Source organism: Phoxinus phoxinus (assembly GCF_949152265.1).
Source record: "Phoxinus phoxinus genome assembly, chromosome: 3".
Lineage (NCBI taxonomy): Eukaryota > Metazoa > Chordata > Actinopteri > Cypriniformes > Leuciscidae > Phoxinus > Phoxinus phoxinus.
In genome coordinates, this window is record NC_136878.1 from 24,150,894 (window position 1) to 24,174,284 (window position 23,391).

General features: G+C 43.5%; 1 protein-coding gene across 1 annotated transcript; it reads right to left on the bottom strand.

Annotated features, from left to right (window-relative positions):
• Positions 1–587: 587 nt before the first annotated feature.
• On the bottom strand, positions 588–21,561 carry scn4bb (sodium channel, voltage-gated, type IV, beta b). Its single transcript, XM_079606600.1, has 6 exons — positions 21,277–21,561; positions 20,290–20,651; positions 3,563–3,726; positions 2,041–2,263; positions 1,774–1,903; positions 588–1,513 (listed from the first exon to the last, which is right to left on the bottom strand). The coding sequence occupies exons 2-6, from the start codon at positions 20,348–20,350 to the stop codon at positions 1,429–1,431; spliced, it is 663 nt and encodes a 220-aa protein (XP_079462726.1). The 5' UTR covers positions 20,351–20,651; positions 21,277–21,561; the 3' UTR covers positions 588–1,428.
• Positions 21,562–23,391: the final 1,830 nt, after the last annotated feature.

The following is a 23,391-nucleotide window of genomic DNA, read 5'->3' on the forward strand; positions in this document are numbered from 1 at the left end:
TTGCATGGTTTACAGTTCACAGTATGTCTGTTTGCATTAAAAGGTTATTTATATTTTTTCCTTTTTGGTAATATTTTGTTTAGCATGGAAATTCACCAAGCTATTTTCAGTTTCAAAGCTGATGTTAATTCTGTTCAGTATGTGACAATTTATTTCAATAAAAAAAAGCATTACATATAATATTTATACTGTTATAGTTCGCCATGTATCCCTAAAACTTCTGGCCATTTAACATGCTATAATGCATTAAATTATCTGAAGCAGCATTTTCAGTGTTTCATTCTGGGGTTTCTCTAAGGGGATATTGATTTCTACGGATTGTCAAATATCACTTATTAGCTTGTATTTACTAACTGTTTGGTGACTTTTGCAGGTTTGCAGCTTTTTTTTTTTTTTTTTTTTTTTTTTTGCATCATGTTCTGCATTGATTCAGTCGTCCTCGCCAAAAGGTGGCAAGAGAAGCATTAACAGGCACCTGTGTTTCATTTTCAAGCAAAAACGGTAATGAGTTTTATTTAGAACTGGACTCAAGACTGCTACAATAAGGCTTATTTTCTCCTGCCATGTTTATTTTATATATATATATATATATATTTTTTTTTTTTTGCTCTATTCAGAAGTACTGCATTAAAACATGCAGGGTTTTTTTTATCTGCTCTGAGTGTCTGTCTGTCAGTGAAACCATACAAATCACTAGTGTCCTCTCAAAATATTTCCTTCAAATTGTTGCATAATGTATCTTTCCACAACATATATTTAGGTTGGTGGCCATTTGACAAACATGACTGCATTTGTATTTATACAAGGATTCACAATAAAAATCCATAGACCTTTACTCTAAACTTGTGCTAAACAAAACTTAATCCCCAAACAGTACTAGCTCTGAACTAAAGTTCAGAAGTGTTGCCTCACCTGTACTCATTTAACTATTTTAATCAGGCACCTACACGTGAGGCCAGGGGCCCTTCACAGTTTTACAGTCCAGTTCAATTAACTAAATGAATAGCATAGCTACATTTATCCCTGTCTTAAGCATTGTTAGAATAAATTATTACATTTTTCTATCATAAGAATAAATAAGTCCCACACAGTGTGGGTTAATGAACTAAAGTGCATGAGGCTGCATGTGGTGCATATCTAACTGCATACACAAATGTAAATATATGCAGAAATACATAATGCCCCTCTTTTAATTCATAACCGTGTTTATGAGTCAACAAAATGTTTAAAATGAGCCATGTGAATATCATTCATGGATATGTTACGAATGAAAATCTTTACAATTTGTTTAACACTATCATTGCTCTTTATGATAAAAACAGAAGTGTAGCATTTGTAAACACGGATGTGAATGAACAGAGTGGGCACATCATGATGGCTGATCCATGTTTTCACGTGCATGTGAGACCATGTTTGGATGTCATACTGTCATGCTTTCTTTGGTGTAGATTTGGAGCCCGATAGACCGTTCTCCGTGTTATCAATCCCTGAGGAGGTGACAAGGCACTCCTTACTGAAAAAGACAAAGAAAGAAATAAGCAGAATGAGAGGGAGATCATGTTTAGATCATATATTTTACACAGAATTAATTTAGCTTTTTTATTTAAAATATTGTCAGGCAGTAGTTTTTTATTATTTTTTAATCTCTACTTTTTGCTAATTTGGCACAAACAATTTCAATGACATGGTCAAAATCTGGTAAATATCATACTTAAAAAGGGCATAGGTATAGTCTTTCTTATGTGTACATACTAAAGGCTGCCATGAACTCACTTTTTTTCCTCCATCTTTGCGAGAACGAACAGAGTGAAGTTCTTTATCAGCATGAAGGCCATTAAAAAAGCGATGGATCCACCAACACAGGAGGCAATGATAATGGTGAGCGTGTTATCAATCACCCTTACTGAGAGGAGTATCCAGAGAATATGACAACAAAAAAAAGAGAGAAAAGAAGCAGTTATTTTAATAATGACCTTGAAATGTAATGTACATATCATTTTCTTTCTGTAACTCCCTCTCTCCCCACACTGCTACACTTACGTTCCTCTACTATGTATAGAGTGAAATAGGCGGTGTGATTCCTGCCCTTCTCTTTGGGGTTTTTGCCAAAGCAGCTGTAGACGCCAGCATCCTCGAATGTTACGTTATAAAGCAGTATGGAGATGTTGTTTCCTTTAATGGTGCCAAAATACGCCACCCTTTCATGGTAAACCATCACCTTATTCGCCTTCACATGATCCGTTGGAATCACAGAATCAACCAACTGATTGAAAAACAGAACTCTTTAGTTATAAATGTTAAATTAAGCAAATGTTAAGTTACACTTACACACTTAAACTTACACTGGCTCATACACTGTCTTTTTGTCTTTGACACTGTCAGTTCTAATGCAGTATACATTTATATCCTATAAATTATATCACTCTGTTTTACAATATCCTTAACTTTGATTGTTAGAATTGTTAAAACATGATTTTACAGCAAAAGGCACAGATGTTTTGAAGACTCGAGGGAGGCCATCTAGCCTATAGGCTATACATATATAGCCTAAGCTTTGATACTTGAAAGGACACTTGCAATGTGCTGCACACAGAATTTGCCACTGAGAAACAACATAATGTCAGTCAATGCATGATTTAGAACTGCTCTCCTTCCACCTCAAGTGTCATTGAAGGCATACAAAACCAGCTCAAGAATAAGTGAGGCTTTCTATTTATATTTCCATCCAATCAATGTTAAACTTACACCAGCAACAGTAACTCGTTTAAAAATTAACGTTATACTTTGAAAATTACAACGTGAAAAGTGGCCTGCTGTAGGCCTATTGTGTTATAACTACAACAGAATAGTACGCGCGTTAGATATGTAAATAATGCACATTCAGCAGGTAATTATCGCAAAAATAAATCCTATCCGATCCATTTTCCATCTTAGGCTATTACACGGCCAATAGGCCTATATAAATACGACATGACATATTTGAGTTTGAAATATTTTATAATTTTACCTAGGCTACATTATCTTAAATTTTCTGGTCAGAAAAAATTCCATTACAATAAAACAATCGGTAGCAACAAGACGAGCACTGCAACAATATCAACAGTAATTGCCTATTTGAAGACCTCTGAGATCTTTTTCACTTCAATTGATTACTGAGACGCAAGATGGCGCCAGCTGCGTTTGAATGAACGCGAGCGAGAGGCCGCGCGCGGTGTGATTTGACGTAAGACCACTGGATGGCGCGAACATACAAAGGCGTTCACGTGATCGGTTTCAAAAATCGACTTTGATTATTGAGCAATAAATAGTGCAGTAAAAAAAAAAAAAGAAGTAAAATAGTAAAAGACAATTAACTCTATTTTCAGGTTTGTTATAGCCTAATATTCAACATTTTCGTTATTTTTGTGTGGCAAATTATATGTTCAATTCTATTCTCTTCCATTCTACGCCAATTATTTGCAAGTGTGCCTGATTTTATGGCATTAACAGTGGAATAGAGTAGGCTATTACAGTATAGGCCTATCTATCCCATGATTATTGAACAGAATATATGTTAGCCTACCTTCTGCATGGTGCCATTATCATTGTACTCCCATTTGAAGTAGAGGTTAGTGATCCCAATACAGCTGGCATAGGTGCAGGGCAGAAGGACTGTGCTGCCGTTCACTGCTTCCAAAAACGGGATCTTACCAGTAGACATCTCCAGAGCATGAACGCAACACACACCTCAGACAGGAAGAGAAAGCAGATAAAGAGGGAAACTGAAATTAAATATTCCTAGTTGTGTTGTGAGTGTCACTAAAAACATAAGAGAGAGAAGCATCTCTGATTAGTGAAGGTCAGTAAAATATTATAATGACAAACTGACATGTGCACTGATTAAAATACAGTAGGCTATAAATAAATATACAGTATAATAGCCTAAAACCATTCTCTCACACAAAGGCGATTATTTAATTGAACTGAATTTTTTTCTCATGAACCATGAGTTCTCTTACGAGAGTTATCTCGTACTGCGTCGAAAGACGCTACGGGAAAGATTTATTTCACGAGATATGAAGCCTAAAAATTAATCCTTAATTTTGTAATATTGTAAAACGCATTTCTGCAGCATACAGCCTTAGGCGGACCAGCTCGCGCGCCTATTGGCTGCTCTGCCAGAAAAGCACAGCCTATGCGAGGCCTCAGTGACGCTTGACCCAATGAGGGCGCTTCGCGCCCTCTGCGTCACCTCCCGCCGAAACGGGTGTGGTCTAGGCCTATAAATATGCAGCGTAGCTGTCCCCAAACTGATTTTCTAATTCTTCACGAAGCTACACACATCGTAGACTGGATTCAAGCCGCCACAGCCGTCAAATTCAAGCACCTCAGCAGGACGCACCTCTTACCTGAAGCCGCTGGTCATCGCCGCCTTCAGCCGCCGTTCCCTGCTGCGCTTCTCCGGCGTGGATTATATCCTTTACTGCTTTTGTGTGTGTTTTGTGTGTGTGTTCGCTGCTGCGTCACACACTTTTTCTATCACAAAAAGAGTTCGAGTGTCTTTTTAAAGATGCCTCGGAATTCCTGCGGCTCTTGCCGAGCCGCGCTCATCGACGGGGACCACCACGTGCTGTGTGCTTCCTGCTTGGGCGAGGAACATGCAGCTATCGCTCTCGGTATATCGATATGACTCGCCTGGCATCATTCGCCGAAGCTGCTCCACCGCCCCCTGTAGCGCCGCGCCGTAAAAAGCTTAGCTTCTCCGACTGCTTCACTGGAGTCGCTCACCGACGGACAACGGCCGCTGCCCGCCGCCTTGTCTGTCATGGACGACGACCAGCAAGCCTTATCCGAGGGGGATGACGACTGCTGTTCTCTTCTCGCTTCGGGAAGCTAGGGATGGGCGAGCTCCGTGGACCTCCACTCCCCCGCTGTTCCGGAACGCCGAGGAGGGAAGATCAGCATCGAGGCAGAGCTGATGCGTCTGCTCTCACAGGCCGTGTCGAGCCTCGGCCTCGATTGGTCGACGCCCGAAGAGCCTGCGTTCAACCGACTGGATGGCTGCTTCCTCTCCGGAGACCGCGCTTCACCGCCCTCCAGACACGCCCCGTTTCTTCCTGAGCTTCACGAAGAGGTGGCGAAGTCCTGGAAAGCGCCATTTTCAGCCAGAGTACGTACTTCTGCCTCGTCAGCATTCTCCATTGTGGACGGTGCTCGAGACAGAGGCTACCACGCTCTTCCTCCGGTCGAGGAGGCCGTAGCGGCTCACCTTTGCCCACCCTCTGCGGGACGGCAGGCTAAGGGAGTCCTACCGTCAAAAGCTTGCCGCACGTCATCAGCTTTGAACGGCCGTGTTTATTCCGCCGCTGGACAAGCTGCATCGGCGTTGCACACCATGGCGGTACTCCAGATCCACCAGGCCAACCTTCTCCGCAAGCTAGACGAGGAAGGCCCGGGCGCGATCAACATGCCTGACTTACGTAGTGCCACAGACCTCGCTCTCTGCGCTACAAAGTCCGCCGCACACGCCATTGGGAGAATCATGGCCTCAGCGACTGTTGCCGAGAGACATTTATGAAACATTTCCTACCCAAGCGCTCCAGTTCCACAACAGGCCGCCCTAAACAGCCGCCTGTTCGAACTCAGCAGCGCCCCGCGCCCGCCGCGGCAACCCAGCAGCAACAGGCCCGAGAGAGACCACGGTCTCGCTCTGCCGGACGCCGCCCGCCGCCGCGTGGACCTCGGCCCAAGATTTCGATCAAGCCTGAGGCCTCGGCGCCATCCTAGCCCGACTAGGAAAAAGACGGTGTTCGGGTCCCGCTGCGGCCGGACTTCCACCAAAGATTCCCGCTTGTACAGCCCTAACTTCCGCGTTTGTACCAGTGTACTCAGCAGCCAACAAACCGGCCGTAAAGCCCGTTTGCCTGCACACAAACGCCGTTTTCACGGCGACCCAGATAAATCTAAAAAAGAGTTTAATTTCTGGTGTTCCGGCCACGGCCGATGGTGTAATGTGTGTAACTGCAATGCCCACCCAGTGCCCATTCATACACACAAGCACAGCCCCGTACAACACAGGGTCTGCACACATAAAATCGACTCATGTCGATTGTGCTTTACATGTAGTGAGCGTGCCCGCTGCCCAGTGCCCACGACCACTACATACTGCACGTTTCGCGGTTTCTGTAAAAACGAAACCAACGAACGGTCAGTCAGTTCACAAACACAGTATCCCCGGTGTTATCCCACGGGGTTCGCCCCGCGCGCTCTCTCTCAACTCAGAGAGTCGAGCGCGCGCGGGATATCCGCTGTGTTAAGCGTGCCCCCCGCCTCAGACGCCACAGCGTCCATGTTACAGCACACGGTTGCTCTCGTGTCGCCGCCATTTCGCGACCAGGGCCCAGAATACATTCGACCCCTAGTTACTCGTGCAGAGGCATGGGAAAGACTTCCCGGGGTCTCAGAATGGATGCTAGAGACTATAAAAAGAGGCTATTCGCTACAGTTTTATCGACGCCCTCCCTGTTACACGGCGAGAGTCGAAACCACGGTAAAAACAGAAGTAGCACATCTACTTCGAGCCGAAATAGCGAAGCTATTGAGCAAAGGGGCCATAGAGCCTTTATCTCAAGCTCAGAGCGAAGGGGGTTTGTACAGCAGATATTTCCTGGTACCAAAGAAAGACGGGGGTCTCAGACCCATTTTAGATCTGAGGCATCTGAACAAAGCGCTGGTGAAGCGAAAGTTCAGAATGCTCACGACCAGAAAAATCCTCGCGCAGATTCGCCGAGGAGACTGGTTTATGGTAATAGATCTGAAAGATGTGTATTTTCACATACAAATTGCGTCACGTCACAGGCGATTTTTGAGATTCGCCTTCGAGGGCCAGGCATATCAGTACACATATGTCTGCTCTCACAGGCCGTGTCGAGCCTCGGCCTCGATTGGTCGACGCCCGAAGAGCCTGCGTTCAACCGACTGGATGGCTGCTTCCTCTCCGGAGACCGCGCTTCACCGCCCTCCAGACACGCCCCGTTTCTTCCTGAGCTTCACGAAGAGGTGGCGAAGTCCTGGAAAGCGCCATTTTCAGCCAGAGTACGTACTTCTGCCTCGTCAGCATTCTCCATTGTGGACGGTGCTCGAGACAGAGGCTACCACGCTCTTCCTCCGGTCGAGGAGGCCGTAGCGGCTCACCTTTGCCCACCCTCTGCGGGACGGCAGGCTAAGGGAGTCCTACCGTCAAAAGCTTGCCGCACGTCATCAGCTTTGAACGGCCGTGTTTATTCCGCCGCTGGACAAGCTGCATCGGCGTTGCACACCATGGCGGTACTCCAGATCCACCAGGCCAACCTTCTCCGCAAGCTAGACGAGGAAGGCCCGGGCGCGATCAACATGCCTGACTTACGTAGTGCCACAGACCTCGCTCTCTGCGCTACAAAGTCCGCCGCACACGCCATTGGGAGAATCATGGCCTCAGCGACTGTTGCCGAGAGACATTTATGAAACATTTCCTACCCAAGCGCTCCAGTTCCACAACAGGCCGCCCTAAACAGCCGCCTGTTCGAACTCAGCAGCGCCCCGCGCCCGCCGCGGCAACCCAGCAGCAACAGGCCCGAGAGAGACCACGGTCTCGCTCTGCCGGACGCCGCCCGCCGCCGCGTGGACCTCGGCCCAAGATTTCGATCAAGCCCGAGGCCTCGGCGCCATCCTAGCCCGACTAGGAAAAAGACGGTGTTCGGGTCCCGCTGCGGCCGGACTTCCACCAAAGATTCCCGCTTGTACAGCCCTAACTTCCGCGTTTGTACCAGTGTACTCAGCAGCCAACAAACCGGCCGTAAAGCCCGTTTGCCTGCACACAAACGCCGTTTTCACGGCGACCCAGATAAATCTAAAAAAGAGTTTAATTTCTGGTGTTCCGGCCACGGCCGATGGTGTAATGTGTGTAACTGCAATGCCCACCCAGTGCCCATTCATACACACAAGCACAGCCCCGTACAACACAGGGTCTGCACACATAAAATCGACTCATGTCGATTGTGCTTTACATGTAGTGAGCGTGCCCGCTGCCCAGTGCCCACGACCACTACATACTGCACGTTTCGCGGTTTCTGTAAAAACGAAACCAACGAACGGTCAGTCAGTTCACAAACACAGTATCCCCGGTGTTATAAATGTGCCCGCTACCACGCGCCCACATTTATTCACAAACATAACGAGCCCCACGGGGTTCGCCCCGCGCGCTCTCTCTCAACTCAGAGAGTCGAGCGCGCGCGGGATATCTGCTGTGTTAAGCGTGCCCCCCGCCTCAGACGCCACAGCGTCCATGTTACAGCACACGGTTGCTCTCGTGTCGCCGCCATTTCGCGACCAGGGCCCAGAATACATTCGACCCCTAGTTACTCGTGCAGAGGCATGGGAAAGACTTCCCGGGGTCTCAGAATGGATGCTAGAGACTATAAAAAGAGGCTATTCGCTACAGTTTTATCGACGCCCTCCCTGTTACACGGCGAGAGTCGAAACCACGGTAAAAACAGAAGTAGCACATCTACTTCGAGCCGAAATAGCGAAGCTATTGAGCAAAGGGGCCATAGAGCCTTTATCTCAAGCTCAGAGCGAAGGGGGTTTGTACAGCAGATATTTCCTGGTACCAAAGAAAGACGGGGGTCTCAGACCCATTTTAGATCTGAGGCATCTGAACAAAGCGCTGGTGAAGCGAAAGTTCAGAATGCTCACGACCAGAAAAATCCTCGCGCAGATTCGCCGAGGAGACTGGTTTATGGTAATAGATCTGAAAGATGTGTATTTTCACATACAAATTGCGTCACGTCACAGGCGATTTTTGAGATTCGCCTTCGAGGGCCAGGCATATCAGTACACAGTCCTGCCATTCGGCCTGTCCCTAGCACCTCGTACATTTACAGTGTGCATGGACGCGGCGCTGGCACCCCTGAGACTCCGAGGCGTTCGAATTCTGAATTACTTGGACGATTGGCTGATTCTAGCTCAATCACGTTCAGAACTCACTCGCCACAAAACCCTAATACTCGATCCCCTCGAGTGCTTAGGTCTAAGAGTCAATTGGGAGAAGAGTTCACTGTTTCCCAGTCAAAGGATATCCTTTTTGGGACTGGATCTGAACTCGCTGTCTATGACGGCGCAGCTGTCATCACAGCGCAGGCGAAACACCCTGCAGATGGCGAAATCCTTCCGAAGCGGTCATATAGTGCCGCTCAGGGGATTTCAGAAAATGCTAGGCCTTATGGCCTCAGCCTCGGCAGTACTACAGTTGGGCCTGCTGCGCATGCGCCCACTGCAGTTCTGGCTGAGAGCGCATGTACCACGCCGAGCATGGGTTCACGGTCATTATCGCCTCAAGGTCAATCAGGAATGCATTTCAGCCCTGACACCATGGAGAGCGTCAGACTGGTACCGGTCAGGTGTAAGCCTGGGGACTTCCTCGAGCCTGAAGGTGGTGTCCACGGACGCGTCCACCTCAGGCTGGGGAGCACTGCTCGAAGGCAGACCGTTCTTTGGCCAGTGGTCAGAACAGGTCAGACTACCGCACATAAACTGCCTGGAAATGTTGGCAGTGGACTTTGCGCTGAGGCGCTTTCGTCCTCGGATAAAGGGACACCACGTCCTGGTCCGTTCGGACAACATGTCGGTAGTAGCCTACATAAACCGCCAGGGGGGCGTGAGATCCCGAAACCTCTTCAGGCTGACGGAACGCATCCTGGTATGGGCCCAGCACAACCTGCGCTCGCTGAGAGCAATGCATGTGCCAGGGCACCTGAACGTAGGCCCAGACAGACTCTCACGGAACAACGTTCCGATGGGAGAGTGGTCTTTACACCCACAGACAGTGCAACTGTTGTCGAAGACGTTCGGCAGAGCGGAAATAGACCTGTTTGCAAACCAGGAAATCGCTCATTGCCTGAAATTCTTTTCAAAGAGCATGAACGCGCTGGCCAGTGTCTGGCCCCGCCGTCCGCTCTATGCTTTTCCTCCTGTCTCACTCCTGCCTCAGGTATTGGAGCGAATCAGAGAAAGCGGATGCTCAGTGCTACTCGTTGCTCCGTACTGGATGAACCAACCATGGTTTCCAGTTCTGATGCAGCTGAAGAGCACTGCCCCGTGGCTGATACCAGTGAGGAGGGACCTCCTCTCGCAGGCCGGGGGCTCGATTTGGCATCCTCGCCCAGAACTCTGGTCCCTACATTTGTGGGCCATAAACGGGTACCCGCTAACATCCCGAAGGGAGTGCTAGACACGATCGAGCAGGCTAGAGCTCCATCCACTAGGCGGCTCTACACCTCTAAATGGTCTGTGTTTTCTGGTTGGTGCTCAGACCGAGGTCTGTCACCCCTGCAGTGCGGGGAAACGGAGATTCTCTCCTTCCTACAGGAGCTGTTGGATAAGGGTAGAACCCCATCCACGCTCAAAGTCTATGTGGCAGCCATATCAGCGTTCGTTAATCCGACGCTTGGCCGTTCACTGGGCAGAAACGACCTGGTGGTCCGTTTCCTTAAAGGAGCTAGGAGGCTGAATCCTCCCAGACCTCCTTCAGTCCCCATCTGGGACCTTTCTACGGTACTGAATGCCATGAAAGGGGCCCCGTTCGAGCCTATTCACTCAGTTGACATGAAGCACTTGTCTTTCAAGACCGTGTTTCTTTTGGCTCTTGCTTCAGTGAAACGCGTAGGGGATTTGCAGGCACTCTCAGTGAGAGCGTCTTGCATGGAGTTCGGGCCTAACGACTCTATAGTCGTGTTGAAACCGAAACATGGGTACGTGCCTAAGTCCCTCAACACACCGTTCAGGGCTCAGGTCATCTCCCTGTCGGCTCTGCCGGCCTCTGGGGACGGAAATAGCTCCCTTTGTCCGGTCAGGGCTATGTGTCCCGCTCCGCTGTTTTGCGACAGACGGAGCAGCTCTTCGTTTTGTTCAGTGGGCGTTCTAAAGGACGAGCCGCAACGAAACAAAGCCTGTCTCGATTGGGTGGTGGACGCCATAGCGCTGGCCTACGCATCTGAAGGCTTGACATGCCCTCTGGGCATCAGAGCACATTCTACGAGAGGCATGGCCTCTTCGTGGGCTTGGTATAGCGGAATCTCGTTGCAAGATATCTGTATGGCGGCAGGCTGGGCCTCCCCGTCTACATTTATAAGGTTCTATAACCTAGAGGTTCCTGCGTTGCAGGCTAAACTGCTCTCGGTCTAGAAGACTGTATATGGTGTTCCTGCCCCGCGCTGCGGCCCAGGTCATCTAACGTTTTAAGCATCACTCACTGACAACTGTGTCCCATGAGCATGCTATGACCCCTCATATATGTCTATTTATTTACATATATATGTTATAATGCCCTCAGGGGCACTATTATGAAGGGATGATGCTAATTTCTAGCCGCTCTCCCTATAAACCCTTGGTGTAGGCACTTGTATGCTTGTATGTCTGTGTCGGTCCAAGAGCACGCACGGCGTTTTACAGGGGTTCCCGTAGAGAACTCTCGTAAGAGAACGTACTCGGTTACTAACGTAACCTCGGTTCTCTCTAGAAGAGGGAACGAGTACTGCGTCTCAGGCCGAGCATGCCCACTCTGCGTCGCTTCAGTGGCGAAAATCAGTTTGGGGACAGCTATGCTGCATATTTATAGGCCTAGACCACGTCCGTTTCGGCGGGAGGTGACGCAGAGGGCGCGAAGCGCCCTCATTGGGTCAAGCGTCACTGAGGCCTCGCATAGGCTGTGCTTTTCTGGCAGAGCAGCCAATAGGCGCGCGAGCTGGTCCGCCTAAGGCTGTATGCTGCAGAAATGCGTTTTACAATATTACAAAATTAAGGATTCATTTTTAGGCTTCATATCTCATGAAAGAAATCTTTCCCGTAGCGTCTTTCGACGCAGTACGAGAGAACTCTCGTAAGAGAACCGAGGTTACGTTAGTAACCGAGTACGATCATCTCATAGGGGGTTTTACCCCGACAACCTTCTTGTTACCATGTTTAACACACAATGCCAAACTGTAATAGTAAATTAGTACATAATACTAATAAATCCATAAACATATTAATAAAGCAGATGAATTATAACATTTTATGTAAAATAGACAAATATACTAGACTGCAGATAAGCAGACATCCTTCACATAACAAGGATAGTTGGACGGTTCTGTTAGGTGTTTGCTGTAAAATCCAACAGTTATTCTAAATAATACTTTTTAGTTAACTTGACTTAATGTCCTAATTGTAATGTAGTAATCAGTCATATTTACATATTATATGACTTGGTTACTCTGAAAACCCAAGTTTTTGTCAAGAAATAAAGAAAAACGTTTTTTTTTTGAGGCGGGGCATTTTCATTTTTCATCTTCATTCACTCATTTCTCAAAGTCATCTTGAATGTTGAATTGTCAATACAACTGAATTTTTTGAGAGAACATCACATGAGCTGACTTCATAAACTGATGTTGATTTTTCCTATATGTTTTTGTTTTAACTCACCATTATGGTGATTAGTGTTCCATTTGGTTGGCTACAACTTCATTTAGGCTACATCATTGTATTTCTCTCTCTCTGATTCAGTGATTCAGCACAATCACAGTTATTTAATGTTACAAAATTATCTTTTAAACATTTCATTGTTAACTCTTAAATCATAAATATCTTGTGAAATTTTTAATTGGGCTGATATAATCTCTCTATATTTGTGACAATATCTTGACCTTAACAATTGACCATGTTTAAATCACACACAGACTTCAACAATCAGCATGCAAATGGTAACAATTTATTTGCTGTTTTTTGTTGTGCTGCTGACACAAGACAGCAAATAAAACAAACAAACAAAAATAGTAAAACAAAACAATTGCATAATTTATTCATGCCGCAATGCACTCTGGGAGTCAGTAATTCTGAGTAGCTACAAGTCAAGAGTAAATAAAGTCAATTATCAAGTACTTTCTACAGTTCTTTTTTAGTTACTATAACTAGAAGATTTATAGTAGGCTAAACACCAATAAAATAAAAAGTTAAGATGCCTAAAAACTGCTTGGCACATGAAACAGTGTCTCTCTCTGTAGAACCAGATCTGAAATGTGACAGCTGTTATATGAACCTTGCTAAACCATGCGCTGACGTATTCAAAGTCCATAATCACCTGTGTTCTGAATGGCACTGTAAAATCAAATTATATATATCAAATTATATACATATATATACTTTAAAATTAAATTATATACTTTAAAAAAAGCATGCAAACCGATTGACTTGAAAAAAAAATAAGTAAAGTGAAATAGGAATAGAAGCCTATGTTTTACGGACAAATGCTTAGTATGGTTCACTTCCACAAGAAATGGATAAGAAGCACAATTTAATTAGTGAATATTGCATGCTTTTTTCATGGTGAGGATCAGTTTGTGAATGCAATTTTTCATGCTAACAGTGAAACTATGTGTCTGGATACTGACAATATATTCATGTATAGTATAATGTATATAACTGTAACTATAAATGTATTTTAACATACTTTATGTTTCAGGCAGTGGTGACCTTACTGACATCAAGTGTCCAGAAGTTAGCTTGGCACGCAATGTGAAAAAGTGAACACGAGCCGACGTGAGAGTGCTCATGTAACTCTTCAGGAGAGGTTACACGATCGGTGAAGAGGACCTACCAATCAACTGTACCCTTTCATGAGAGATATTTTAAACCAGAACACATCTCGGATCTTGGAAACACTGTGTACTCAATGTTGATTTTGTCAACATGCTTGTCATCATGTCCTCTGTAAGAGACAGTGTGCTTCCGTTACAGAAACGTAGCCTGCTGCTTTAAAAAAAAATTATTGCACTAAAGTTGATGAGCAAACAGCAAAGAGTCTCATGAGATAAAATGATTGAGCGATGATATTCAGTAATGTATCTTCCGCAATACCTTAGGAGACATAAATAAGAATATTTTAATTCACAGTAAAATATAGAGCTAAAATAATGTGGATAACATAGCCCAGTGTAGCATCTGGACCAATCAGACACACAAATTATTAATTATATTTAATGAAAAATCCAGCAAACTCACTCTCCCAACAAAGGACTATAAAAACTTCCCTCAAAACTAACATCCCAAATGAAGCTAACACACTGGCAGAACCCGGTGTACTGTTACAGGACACATTAAGACTGATAAGACTTTTTATGACTTGTTGTTGACTCACTTAATTCTTGCTGAAAAGGTGAAATAAACCCTTATATATTCTAAATATAACCACTTGAGAAATGTATAAACATGTATCTACGGTAATTTTGTGTGTATATGTATTCACTCAACTCTTTTGGATTAAGGTTTCAGACTTGCATACGGTTAACCAAAATCATACACTGTAAAAACATCTAAATTCTTAAATTGGCCCAAGTGAAATTCTGTAAAATAAATTGAATTAATTGTTGCAATAGTCTGTTAACATTGGCTCAATAAAAAATAATATGTCAGACTAATTGAAAAATTTAGATGAGACCAGTCACTATAAAATTTTGACTTGGGGATGTACATTTTTTTTTACAGTGTATGTGTATCATGTTTAGTCTCTATAAACTCCAATCTTCGTCCCCCATTTGTTAATTTACATTACATTTTGCTAACTTTGTGACGCAGCATTAGTATTATACGAATCTTGAATATTCTTTGGTTAAACACCCAATCGAATTACATGTTCAAAGGCCTGCTTGAACAAAAGGTCGGGAAGAAATTCCCTCCAAAGGGAACAACTTCTTACTGGCTCAGAACCCTCCGGAGAGTGTGACTTCTTCACACTTTAAAAATCTGAATTTCAAACAATGCTATAACTTCTTGCTTTCCTGTATTCTGCTTCAGCTCTCTTTCCCTTGATAAACTGAATGCATGTATGTATGTATGTGTATGTTAGAGTAGTTTAAGTGTTTAGTCTAGTTAATCCAATCTTGTTCATGTCACACGTAAAGTTGTCCGTGTTTCAAGCTAATACTGGAGTGTCTAATCGTGCAGATTTACTTAGTACTGTAAAGTAAGAAAGACATTTCCCATCCTGGAAATGTAAATTTCTTAGAATTAATAAACAATTAACACTGAGTGTTCACGGCACAAACAAGTTAATTGATTGTAATATTAATTTTACAAAATTAAGTTAATTCTATTAACTGATCCAAATATTCATGATCAATTATAACTGCGTGAGAGAAAATGGATCGGCTTCAGGTACTGCCACCACAAAAGTTCGACTTTTCAAAACCAGAAGAGTGGCCAAAGTGGAGTAAAAGGTTTGAAAGATTTAGAGTTGCATCTGGACTTGAGTTACAAGCCGAAGAGAACCAAGTGAATGCACTTGTGTATACAATGGGCGATGAGGCAGACGACATCCTCACATCACTGCATCTCACTCCAGAACAGCTCAGTGAGTACAATAATGTCATGGAGCGACTGAATGAACACTTTGTAGTACGAAGAAATTTAATATTTGAATATGCAAAGTTTAATATGAGACCGCAAGAAACAGGAGAGTCTGCAGATAATTTCATCACAGCAGTACATTGCCTAGCTCAGCATTGCGGCTATGGAGAATTATATAGTGAAATGATTCGGGACAGATTAGAGGTTGGACTGAGAGATAAAAGATTGTCAGAGCAACTTCAGATGGATTCTGAACTCACTCTAGAGAAGGCGGTCACACTATGCCAAAATGAGCTGGTAAAGAAACAGCAAGAGGAGCTGAAAGCCAATTTTCAAAAGTAACATAGCAACAAATGTTGACATTGTTCATGCACAGCAACGAACGACCTTACAATAAAGGACGAGGTATGATGCAGAGGAAACCTGCTAGGATGGCAGAGAAGCAAACAAAGTCCATCTCATGTAAGTGGTGTGGAAAAACTCCATCTCACAGCAAATTTCAGTGCCCAGCGAGTAGGATGGGCGATATGGCCTAAAATCCATATTGCAATATACATTGCAGCCTCTTGCAAAAACGATATATAAATTATAATAGAACCATTTCAGAACAGGTTACATAGACTCTAAGAAAAGCCAAACTGCTAAACGTATTTTTTTTCAAAGAAAAAAATAAACTTTGTATGTAGTTTTGAGAACATTTATTGTGCAAAACTGTAATTATACAACATAAACGGCAGGGAGAGTATGAGATATCTCTAAAGCCTGACGCCAAGCCTTTTTCACTGTCAACACCCCGTCGTATTCCATTACCCCTCATGTCAAAAGTGAAACAGGAATTGGAACGCATGGAGAATCAAGCCGTGATTACCAGAGTAGACCAACCGACCGACTGGTTCGCAGGCATGGTCGTTGTTCCGAAACCAAGTGGTACAGTGCGCATATGTGTAGCTCAACTGCGCAGTAAACAGAGAAAGATACATTATTCCTTCTGTGGAACATTCTCTTGGTCAACTTGAAGGAGCTACGGTCTTCACAAAACTCGAAGGCAACTCAGGATTTTGGCAGATTCCTTTATCACAGAATTCAGCCCTCCTCACCACCTTTATAACTCCTTTTGGAAGGTTCTGCTTCAACCGACTTTGTTTTGGAATACAAAACAAATTTCGTCGGCTACAGAACATTTCCAAAAAAGGATGTCGCAAATGCTGGAGTATCTAGAAGGAGTCTTGTGTCACATGGACGATATATATTAGTGTTCGGAATGTCCCAGACGGAACATGATCAACGTCTCTTTTCTGTGCTGCAAAAACTGCAAAAGGAAGGAGTGACTCTCAATGATAAATGTGAATTCTCTAAGAAGAGTGCATGTGAAGTTCCTTGGGCAGATACTGGATGAGTCAGGAGTTCATGCAGATCCTAAAAAAGGTGCATGCAGTCACACAAAATGAGCGAGCCAACAAATTTAAGTGAAGTGTGGAGATTCATGGGCATGATAAATCACCTAGGCAAGTTTTTACCAAACCTAGCTGAGAAAACGCAGCCTTTGAGAGATCTACTGCAGAAAAAGAATATGTGGGCATGAGGAGAGCAACAACAGAGAGCTTTTGAGAACAGTAAAAGAGATCTAAGCACACCGCTGGGGCTGGCTCTTTACGATCCAAAAACCACCACAGTTGTTTCAGCTGATGCATCATCATGGGCTAGGAGCTGTATTGCTACAGATGCAAGGTGACAAGCAGCTTAAACCTGTAGCCTACGCATCAAGAGCACTCACAAACACGGAAAGGAGATATGCGCAAATGGAAAAGGAGGCCTTAGCTGTCACCTGGGCTTGTGAGCGCTTCTCAGACTTTCTCGCTGGTCTTTCCTTTCATGTAGAAACAGACCACGAAACATTGGTACCCCTCTTGAGTTCAAAGAACTTAGACAAACTACCACCACGTATCCAAAGATTGGGGATGAGACTCATGAAATTCACTTACACTATTTCGAATGTTCCAGGGAAACATATTGCGACTGCCGATGTCCTCTCCAGAGCACCTGGACAAGAAGGAGAACACGACGGACAACAAAATGAAGAAGAGATGAACCTGTACGTGAACTTTACTGTCACAAGCTTACCTGCAACTGAAAAGAGGCTTCGTGAAATTCAGCAACATCAGGAAGCTGATCCAGTTTTACAGCTGGTGAAAAAGTATACTCTCTAGAGGGCTGGCCGACTAAAAACAGAGTGGAAACCATGGTGCAGCACTACTTCCAATTAGCTGAGGAGTTAACCATAGAAAATGGACTGTTGTTAAAAGGCTGTCGGCTGGTAATTCCAAAATCACTACAGAGTGGTATCCGGGACCTGGAGAAATTGCACATTGCACACCAAGGCACAGCAAAGTGTAGAGAACTTGCTAAACAATCAGTTTGGTGACCGGGTCTCAGCGCACAGCTTCAGTAAAAGGTGGAGAAATGTGATGTTTGTGCAAGTCAAAGGAAGAACTTTAAAGAGACATTGATTCCCACAGAATTGCCTGAGAGGCCTTGGACAAAAGTTTGAGCAGATCTGTTTCAGTGGAAAGAGGATCAATACTTGTTGGTGATTGACTATTTTTCCTGGTTTGTTGTAATAGCGAAACTGTCATCAACAACTGCTGCAGGTGTGGTAACCCATCTCAAAAGTATGTTTGCCCGACACGGAATTCCTACTGAGGTGATATCAGACAATGGACCACAATTCAGTGCAGAATTTTTCAAGAAATTCGCTAAAGAGTGAGGTTTTTTTCTCATACGACATCCAGTCCCAGATATCCTCAAGCCAATGGGGAAGCTTAAAGGGCAGTGAGGACTGTAAAGGATTTTCGTACCAAAGCAGCAGATCCATATCTTGCTCTTATGGAGTATCGGGCAACACCATTTGCTAATGGATATAGTCCTGCAGAACTGCTGATGGGACGAAAGCTTCACACGACTGTCCCAGTTATTCAGTCAATGTTGAACCCAGGCTGGATGGACATGGATCGTCTGAAAGCAGAGGAAATGGTTAAGAGAGAGAAACAAGGTAAACAGTATAATAAAAGACACAGAGCACATGACTTACCACAGTTGCATCCAGGTGAGCCAGTGTGGATTAGTGGCACTAAAGAAAAAGGGACTGTGATTACAAAAGCAGACTCCAAGATCTTACCTGATGGATTCACCTAAGGAAGTTCTTCGTCGGAATAGTCACCTAGTGTCCACCCCCAGTAGCACTGCCAGTAGAAACATCAAGTCTTAATACACCTGTACTGGTAAACAAAAATTATGGTGTTCGACCAGATGTTGTGTGTTCGGATAATGCTTCACTCTTTCTCAACACTCGGATGAAAAGAAATCCTTCCAGGGACAGAAGACCCCCAAGGTACTTGAAGGACTTTGTGCATAGCAGGTACTTTTGGGAGAATTGAGTGATTTGCTACGGGGCAGAATAAACCCCCACACTCAGTAGAAGGAATGGGCAGTCTACCCCACCCTTCTTAGGGGAAAAAAGAGGTAGGTTTATACGTTCTTTAAAAGAAGAAAAAAAACAAACAAAAAAACAAGAAGAAATAATCTGTGTTTTATTTGTGCAGATGTGATGTGTATTGAAAGTGTGTGGGGAAAGGAAAAGAAAACTGAGAAAATTTTTGAAAATGTTGATAAGCTACGGTTATAATATATATATATATATATATATATATATATATATATATATATATATATATATATATATATATGATGTGATGTAAAGCATTAATCTCAGAAACGGGGATGTAGTAATTTGGTTAAATATGATATAGCTAAATACCGCCCCCTAGTGGGGAGTTGGAGGAGAATAAAAAGGTATCATCACGTTTGTATGACCTGGTTTATTTCAGCATAAAATATCGATAAATAGCCATCCTAACACAACAATAACAAGTTATGATTGATTATTAATATTTCTTTAGAGCTAATTTGCTACACCAGAAACTTTAAAGCAATATGAGGAAAATATTTAAAAGAGACTTTAGCCTCAAACAGCCATGATTTCCAGACATAGGTGATTCTAGACCCTATTTAAATGGGTATTCAGTCCCTTTCCTTTCATCGCAGCTCCTTTAAATTCTGTGATTGACTCAGCAGCATCAGTTAAGATCTGTGATACTCCCCTTTACCAACCAAGAACAAAATCCCTGAAGTCACTGTAAGTCTTATCATGCATTAGTCTGTGTTGGTCCAAAGTATGTTCTCTAGTCTAGAGCAGCACAGGACGTCCTGTACACAGCTCTCAGATGGATAATTCTCAGTCACTCGTTAACTGACAAACAAATTTTGAACTTGCAGCCTAAAATCAAGGAATATTCCAGAGAGCCACGTTGTATATTCAAATTCAAATGCAGCTTACTTTGTGATATGCAAGCTTTACGAAGGCCAAAATGTAATTTTAAAGTACATACTCATTTGCTTAGTGAAATAAAGTGGTGTTAACATCCTAACATGATGCCATTAGAGTATTGGATCAGATTTGAAACGACATGAGGTTGAGCAAATTATAACCCTGAGTCTGACCACAATTTCCTGTGCGTGGTTCCATCTTTAGAAACCGCCTCCCTTCGGCCCTCATTTAAACCACTAATCTAATGCTGACTTTTCACACCATACTAACACTTTATTCAACAGCTTCCCTGCAATGCAACATTTGGGACTGGATCTGTGTCGGTCTGTGTTCAGGACACTAGCTGCATAGTGTTTGCAAGCTCACGGTTTTCAGTATGAATTCCTGTTCTTGTCAGTGAGAGTATTTGTTCTATCCTCAGTACTGTATATCCACGTCGTGGATTATCCCATGACTGTTGTATTTTTAAAGTTTATTTTCCTAAATCAAAAATCATAACTAAACAGTCTTACCAGTGATAAGTGTGAGCAGAAGACCTCTCCCTCTCAGATGCCCTCTGCTCTGTGTTTCCATCCTGCTCTTCACTTTCTTCTCCCTTAATTCTTTTTGTCACGTCCACCAGCCTTCCTCAGCAGTTCACGTCCAGTTTCCCAGAAGTCTTTGTTCCTCAAGATGCTGCCTGGGTGGCAAAGACACCCGTCCGCTTCTCAGCAGTTGCGCACTTGATCGATCTGTACGCACAAACTCAAGACTCCTCCTGTCAAAGGCCTGTCCAGATCTCAGAGATCTGGAAGCTCAAGATTCTACCCAGCCGGAAAGATGAAGTTTCTAGAACTCCATTTGGCTCAGTTTTTTGGTTGTTCGGCCCTCTGACCTGTGAAAAAGGGACGTTTTGAACAGGAGGGCAGCCAGACTTAATACATACCAACGCTCCACAAATTTCTGTTTAAAATATTTTTCCCACATGAACTATAACCCTATATCTGTTATAACCAAGATTAGCTGACCGAAATCAGTTAAGTTGAGAAGTTTTGAAGCAATTTACTGTAAGTTGGTTTGAATAAAAGTGTCTACAGCAGAAAATGAATAAATATACATAATTAAATATATTTATTCAAATATAGTAACAAAACACAAAAAGTAACAAAAGGATACATAACATTAATTAAAAATTAAGTCATATGACTTATTGTACAATTAATATATAAAGAAAATAAAAAAAAATATGAATTTATTATTTTAATAATATAGTTTTAATAATGTATGTATGTATATAAATTTGGTCCACTTCAATCCAAACGACTATAATAATAATAATAATAAACATGTAGATTTGTGAATATTAATCAAAACAATCTACACACACACACACACACACACACACACACACACACACACACACACACACACACACAAAACTTTTGTACTGTGTGTGTGTGTGTATGTGTGTGTGTATGTGTGTGTGTGTGTGTGTGTGTGTGTGTGTGTGTGTGCCTTACCTCTGTTGAGCAGGTAAATCTGTGTCCTGTTCGGAGAAGCAGAGGGCATCAGTCCACAGAATATGCTGCACACAAATCCGCAGTGCTTTTGTCCCAATACTGCTCAGACACGCACACAAACACCCTCTGACACCCACACATACACACACTCTCACCGTCGCACCTTGTGAGAGACACACATGCAGTCCAGCCGGTAAAACAGAACTGAAGAGCATTGAAGCACTGAACGTCTGAGGACAACTGCAGCTAGTCTGTTCAACAGAAGCACCCCCCCCCCCATCCCCCTCCTCTATAAAAAATCGGCAAAAATTTGGCTCACACTCAACTTTTCCCCTCCTTGGCTGACTGCCTGTCCCTCCCTTCCTTCATTCCCCCCTCCTTTCCCTCTCTCTCTCCTAGCTGTAAATGTGGGTTCAGTTTGTTAGGCGGTGATATTTGGGGTCCGAAGTCTCTTCTGCATTGCAGTTTTTAGAAAGGCAACAGGGAGGATGGCTCCAGAAAGAAACATGAGGGGTCTTCCGGCACCCCCAACTACTGGAATACACATCACTTAACAGAGCAGTGAGAGTGTGTTTGACCCCTATTAACTAGAGTGACATGCGTACACGCAAAATGTGGAAGAAAAATGCATGCACATGCATGTGTGAGTGTGCGTTTGCCTGCAAAGTGACTTTGACTTTGAATATGTGTTAATGTCTCACTCTCTCTTCACATCTATGATAGATTAGCAGAATTGAGTTTCCTATGACTCTGCATTTCTCAACCCCACCCCCTCTGGTATTGATAATAGGCTGCACCAGCAGTGTCAGGTTTTCCTGGATCAGGGCAATTGTCATCAGAAACCCGGAGACTTTCTGTACTTGGGCATGTGTGTGCTAGTAATGTAATCTGTGTACTGTATATGCAGATATATATATAAAATGTGGGTGTGAAGAGAAAGATGCTGTATTTACTGGTGAATCTGCCCTCTAATGTGGAAGTCATTCATGGTTATTCTAAACAAAATTATTTATTTAAGCAGTTATATTGAGAAACATCATGCTGTCAGCTGTCACATTCCATCAACATATGAAACGAACAAACAACACAATAGAGAAATGTCCGTAACTAACTATGTCGAGCGGATCTGGGTCAAAGACTGGGAGAAGTGGCCAGAAATTAATTCCGTTACAGGAAAAGAAAAGTGAGGGGAAATGGGGAGAATCTGTCACGTCCGGAGGGAAAAAGTATGATGCAGTAGAAACTGCTTGAGAGTTTTGTCTTGTGACTCCTTTTCTCTTTACCTATATTATCTAGCTCAGTGCTCACTCCAGACACTGCTCTGCTTGAAACTTATCAGCTACATCTGAAATCACACACAGTAGGTAGAGTCATTTGTGACTGCTAAAAAAAACAGTTCATTTTATGTAATCTGGACATACTACATTCACCATGTTGTCATTGTCATGTGACTTACAGCATCAGTTGCGTTGCTTCACTGCCATTCACAACTTCTCTCCCGTGGCCCCATTAGATGGTAAAATGTCCATTAGATCCGCACTTCAGAATCTCGCCGGAAGTAGTGGGTCAATCCAGGTACTTTTCACCAACTGTTTTATGAATACTGTGAATTCAGACATGCTTTTCACTTACTGTTTTTGGCCTAATATATTGTAGGGAAGCATGCAAACTCAGATGCACTGTTTTAATTGCGCTGTAAAATAACAGTAATCTACTGGCAGCTGTGGTTCCCAGCAAAGTACTGTTAATTTAAAGCCATTTACCGTTAATTTACAGCTCTCCTTTTTTACAGTATGTTACCGTAAAAATACCATGGAAGGTAACTCATAGCCTATAATTTGGGAAACTGATTGCTTCAACCAGTTCAAGTTTAAAAACGAGTATTTATACTAATAGTACTGTGAACTTCATTTGAGTTCAATGAAAAATAATATATTTTAATATAAAACTGCAAACATCTGTGTAATAGTGAATTAATTAGAAACATGACTTTAACTAAAATCTTTGCAGTTCGCATTTAGTGAACAGTAGCACACATGTATGTGCTTAAGTACTTAGCAAGGAGATTGTCACTGCATCAGCAACACAGTTACTGCTTTTAAATAAAGCAACCGG

Excerpts from the sequence above, each read along its gene's own strand:
- scn4bb (XM_079606600.1), bottom strand. The coding sequence starts at position 20,350 with ATGGAAACACAGAGCAGAGGGCATCTGAGAGGGAGAGGTCTTCTGCTC. Across the intron at positions 2,264-3,562 it reads ATAATGGCACCATGCAGAAG|TTGGTTGATTCTGTGATTCC; the intron begins GTAGGCTAACAT and ends TTTTTCAATCAG. Across the intron at positions 1,514-1,773 it reads GCAAAGATGGAGGAAAAAAA|TAAGGAGTGCCTTGTCACCT; the intron begins GTGAGTTCATGG and ends TGTCTTTTTCAG.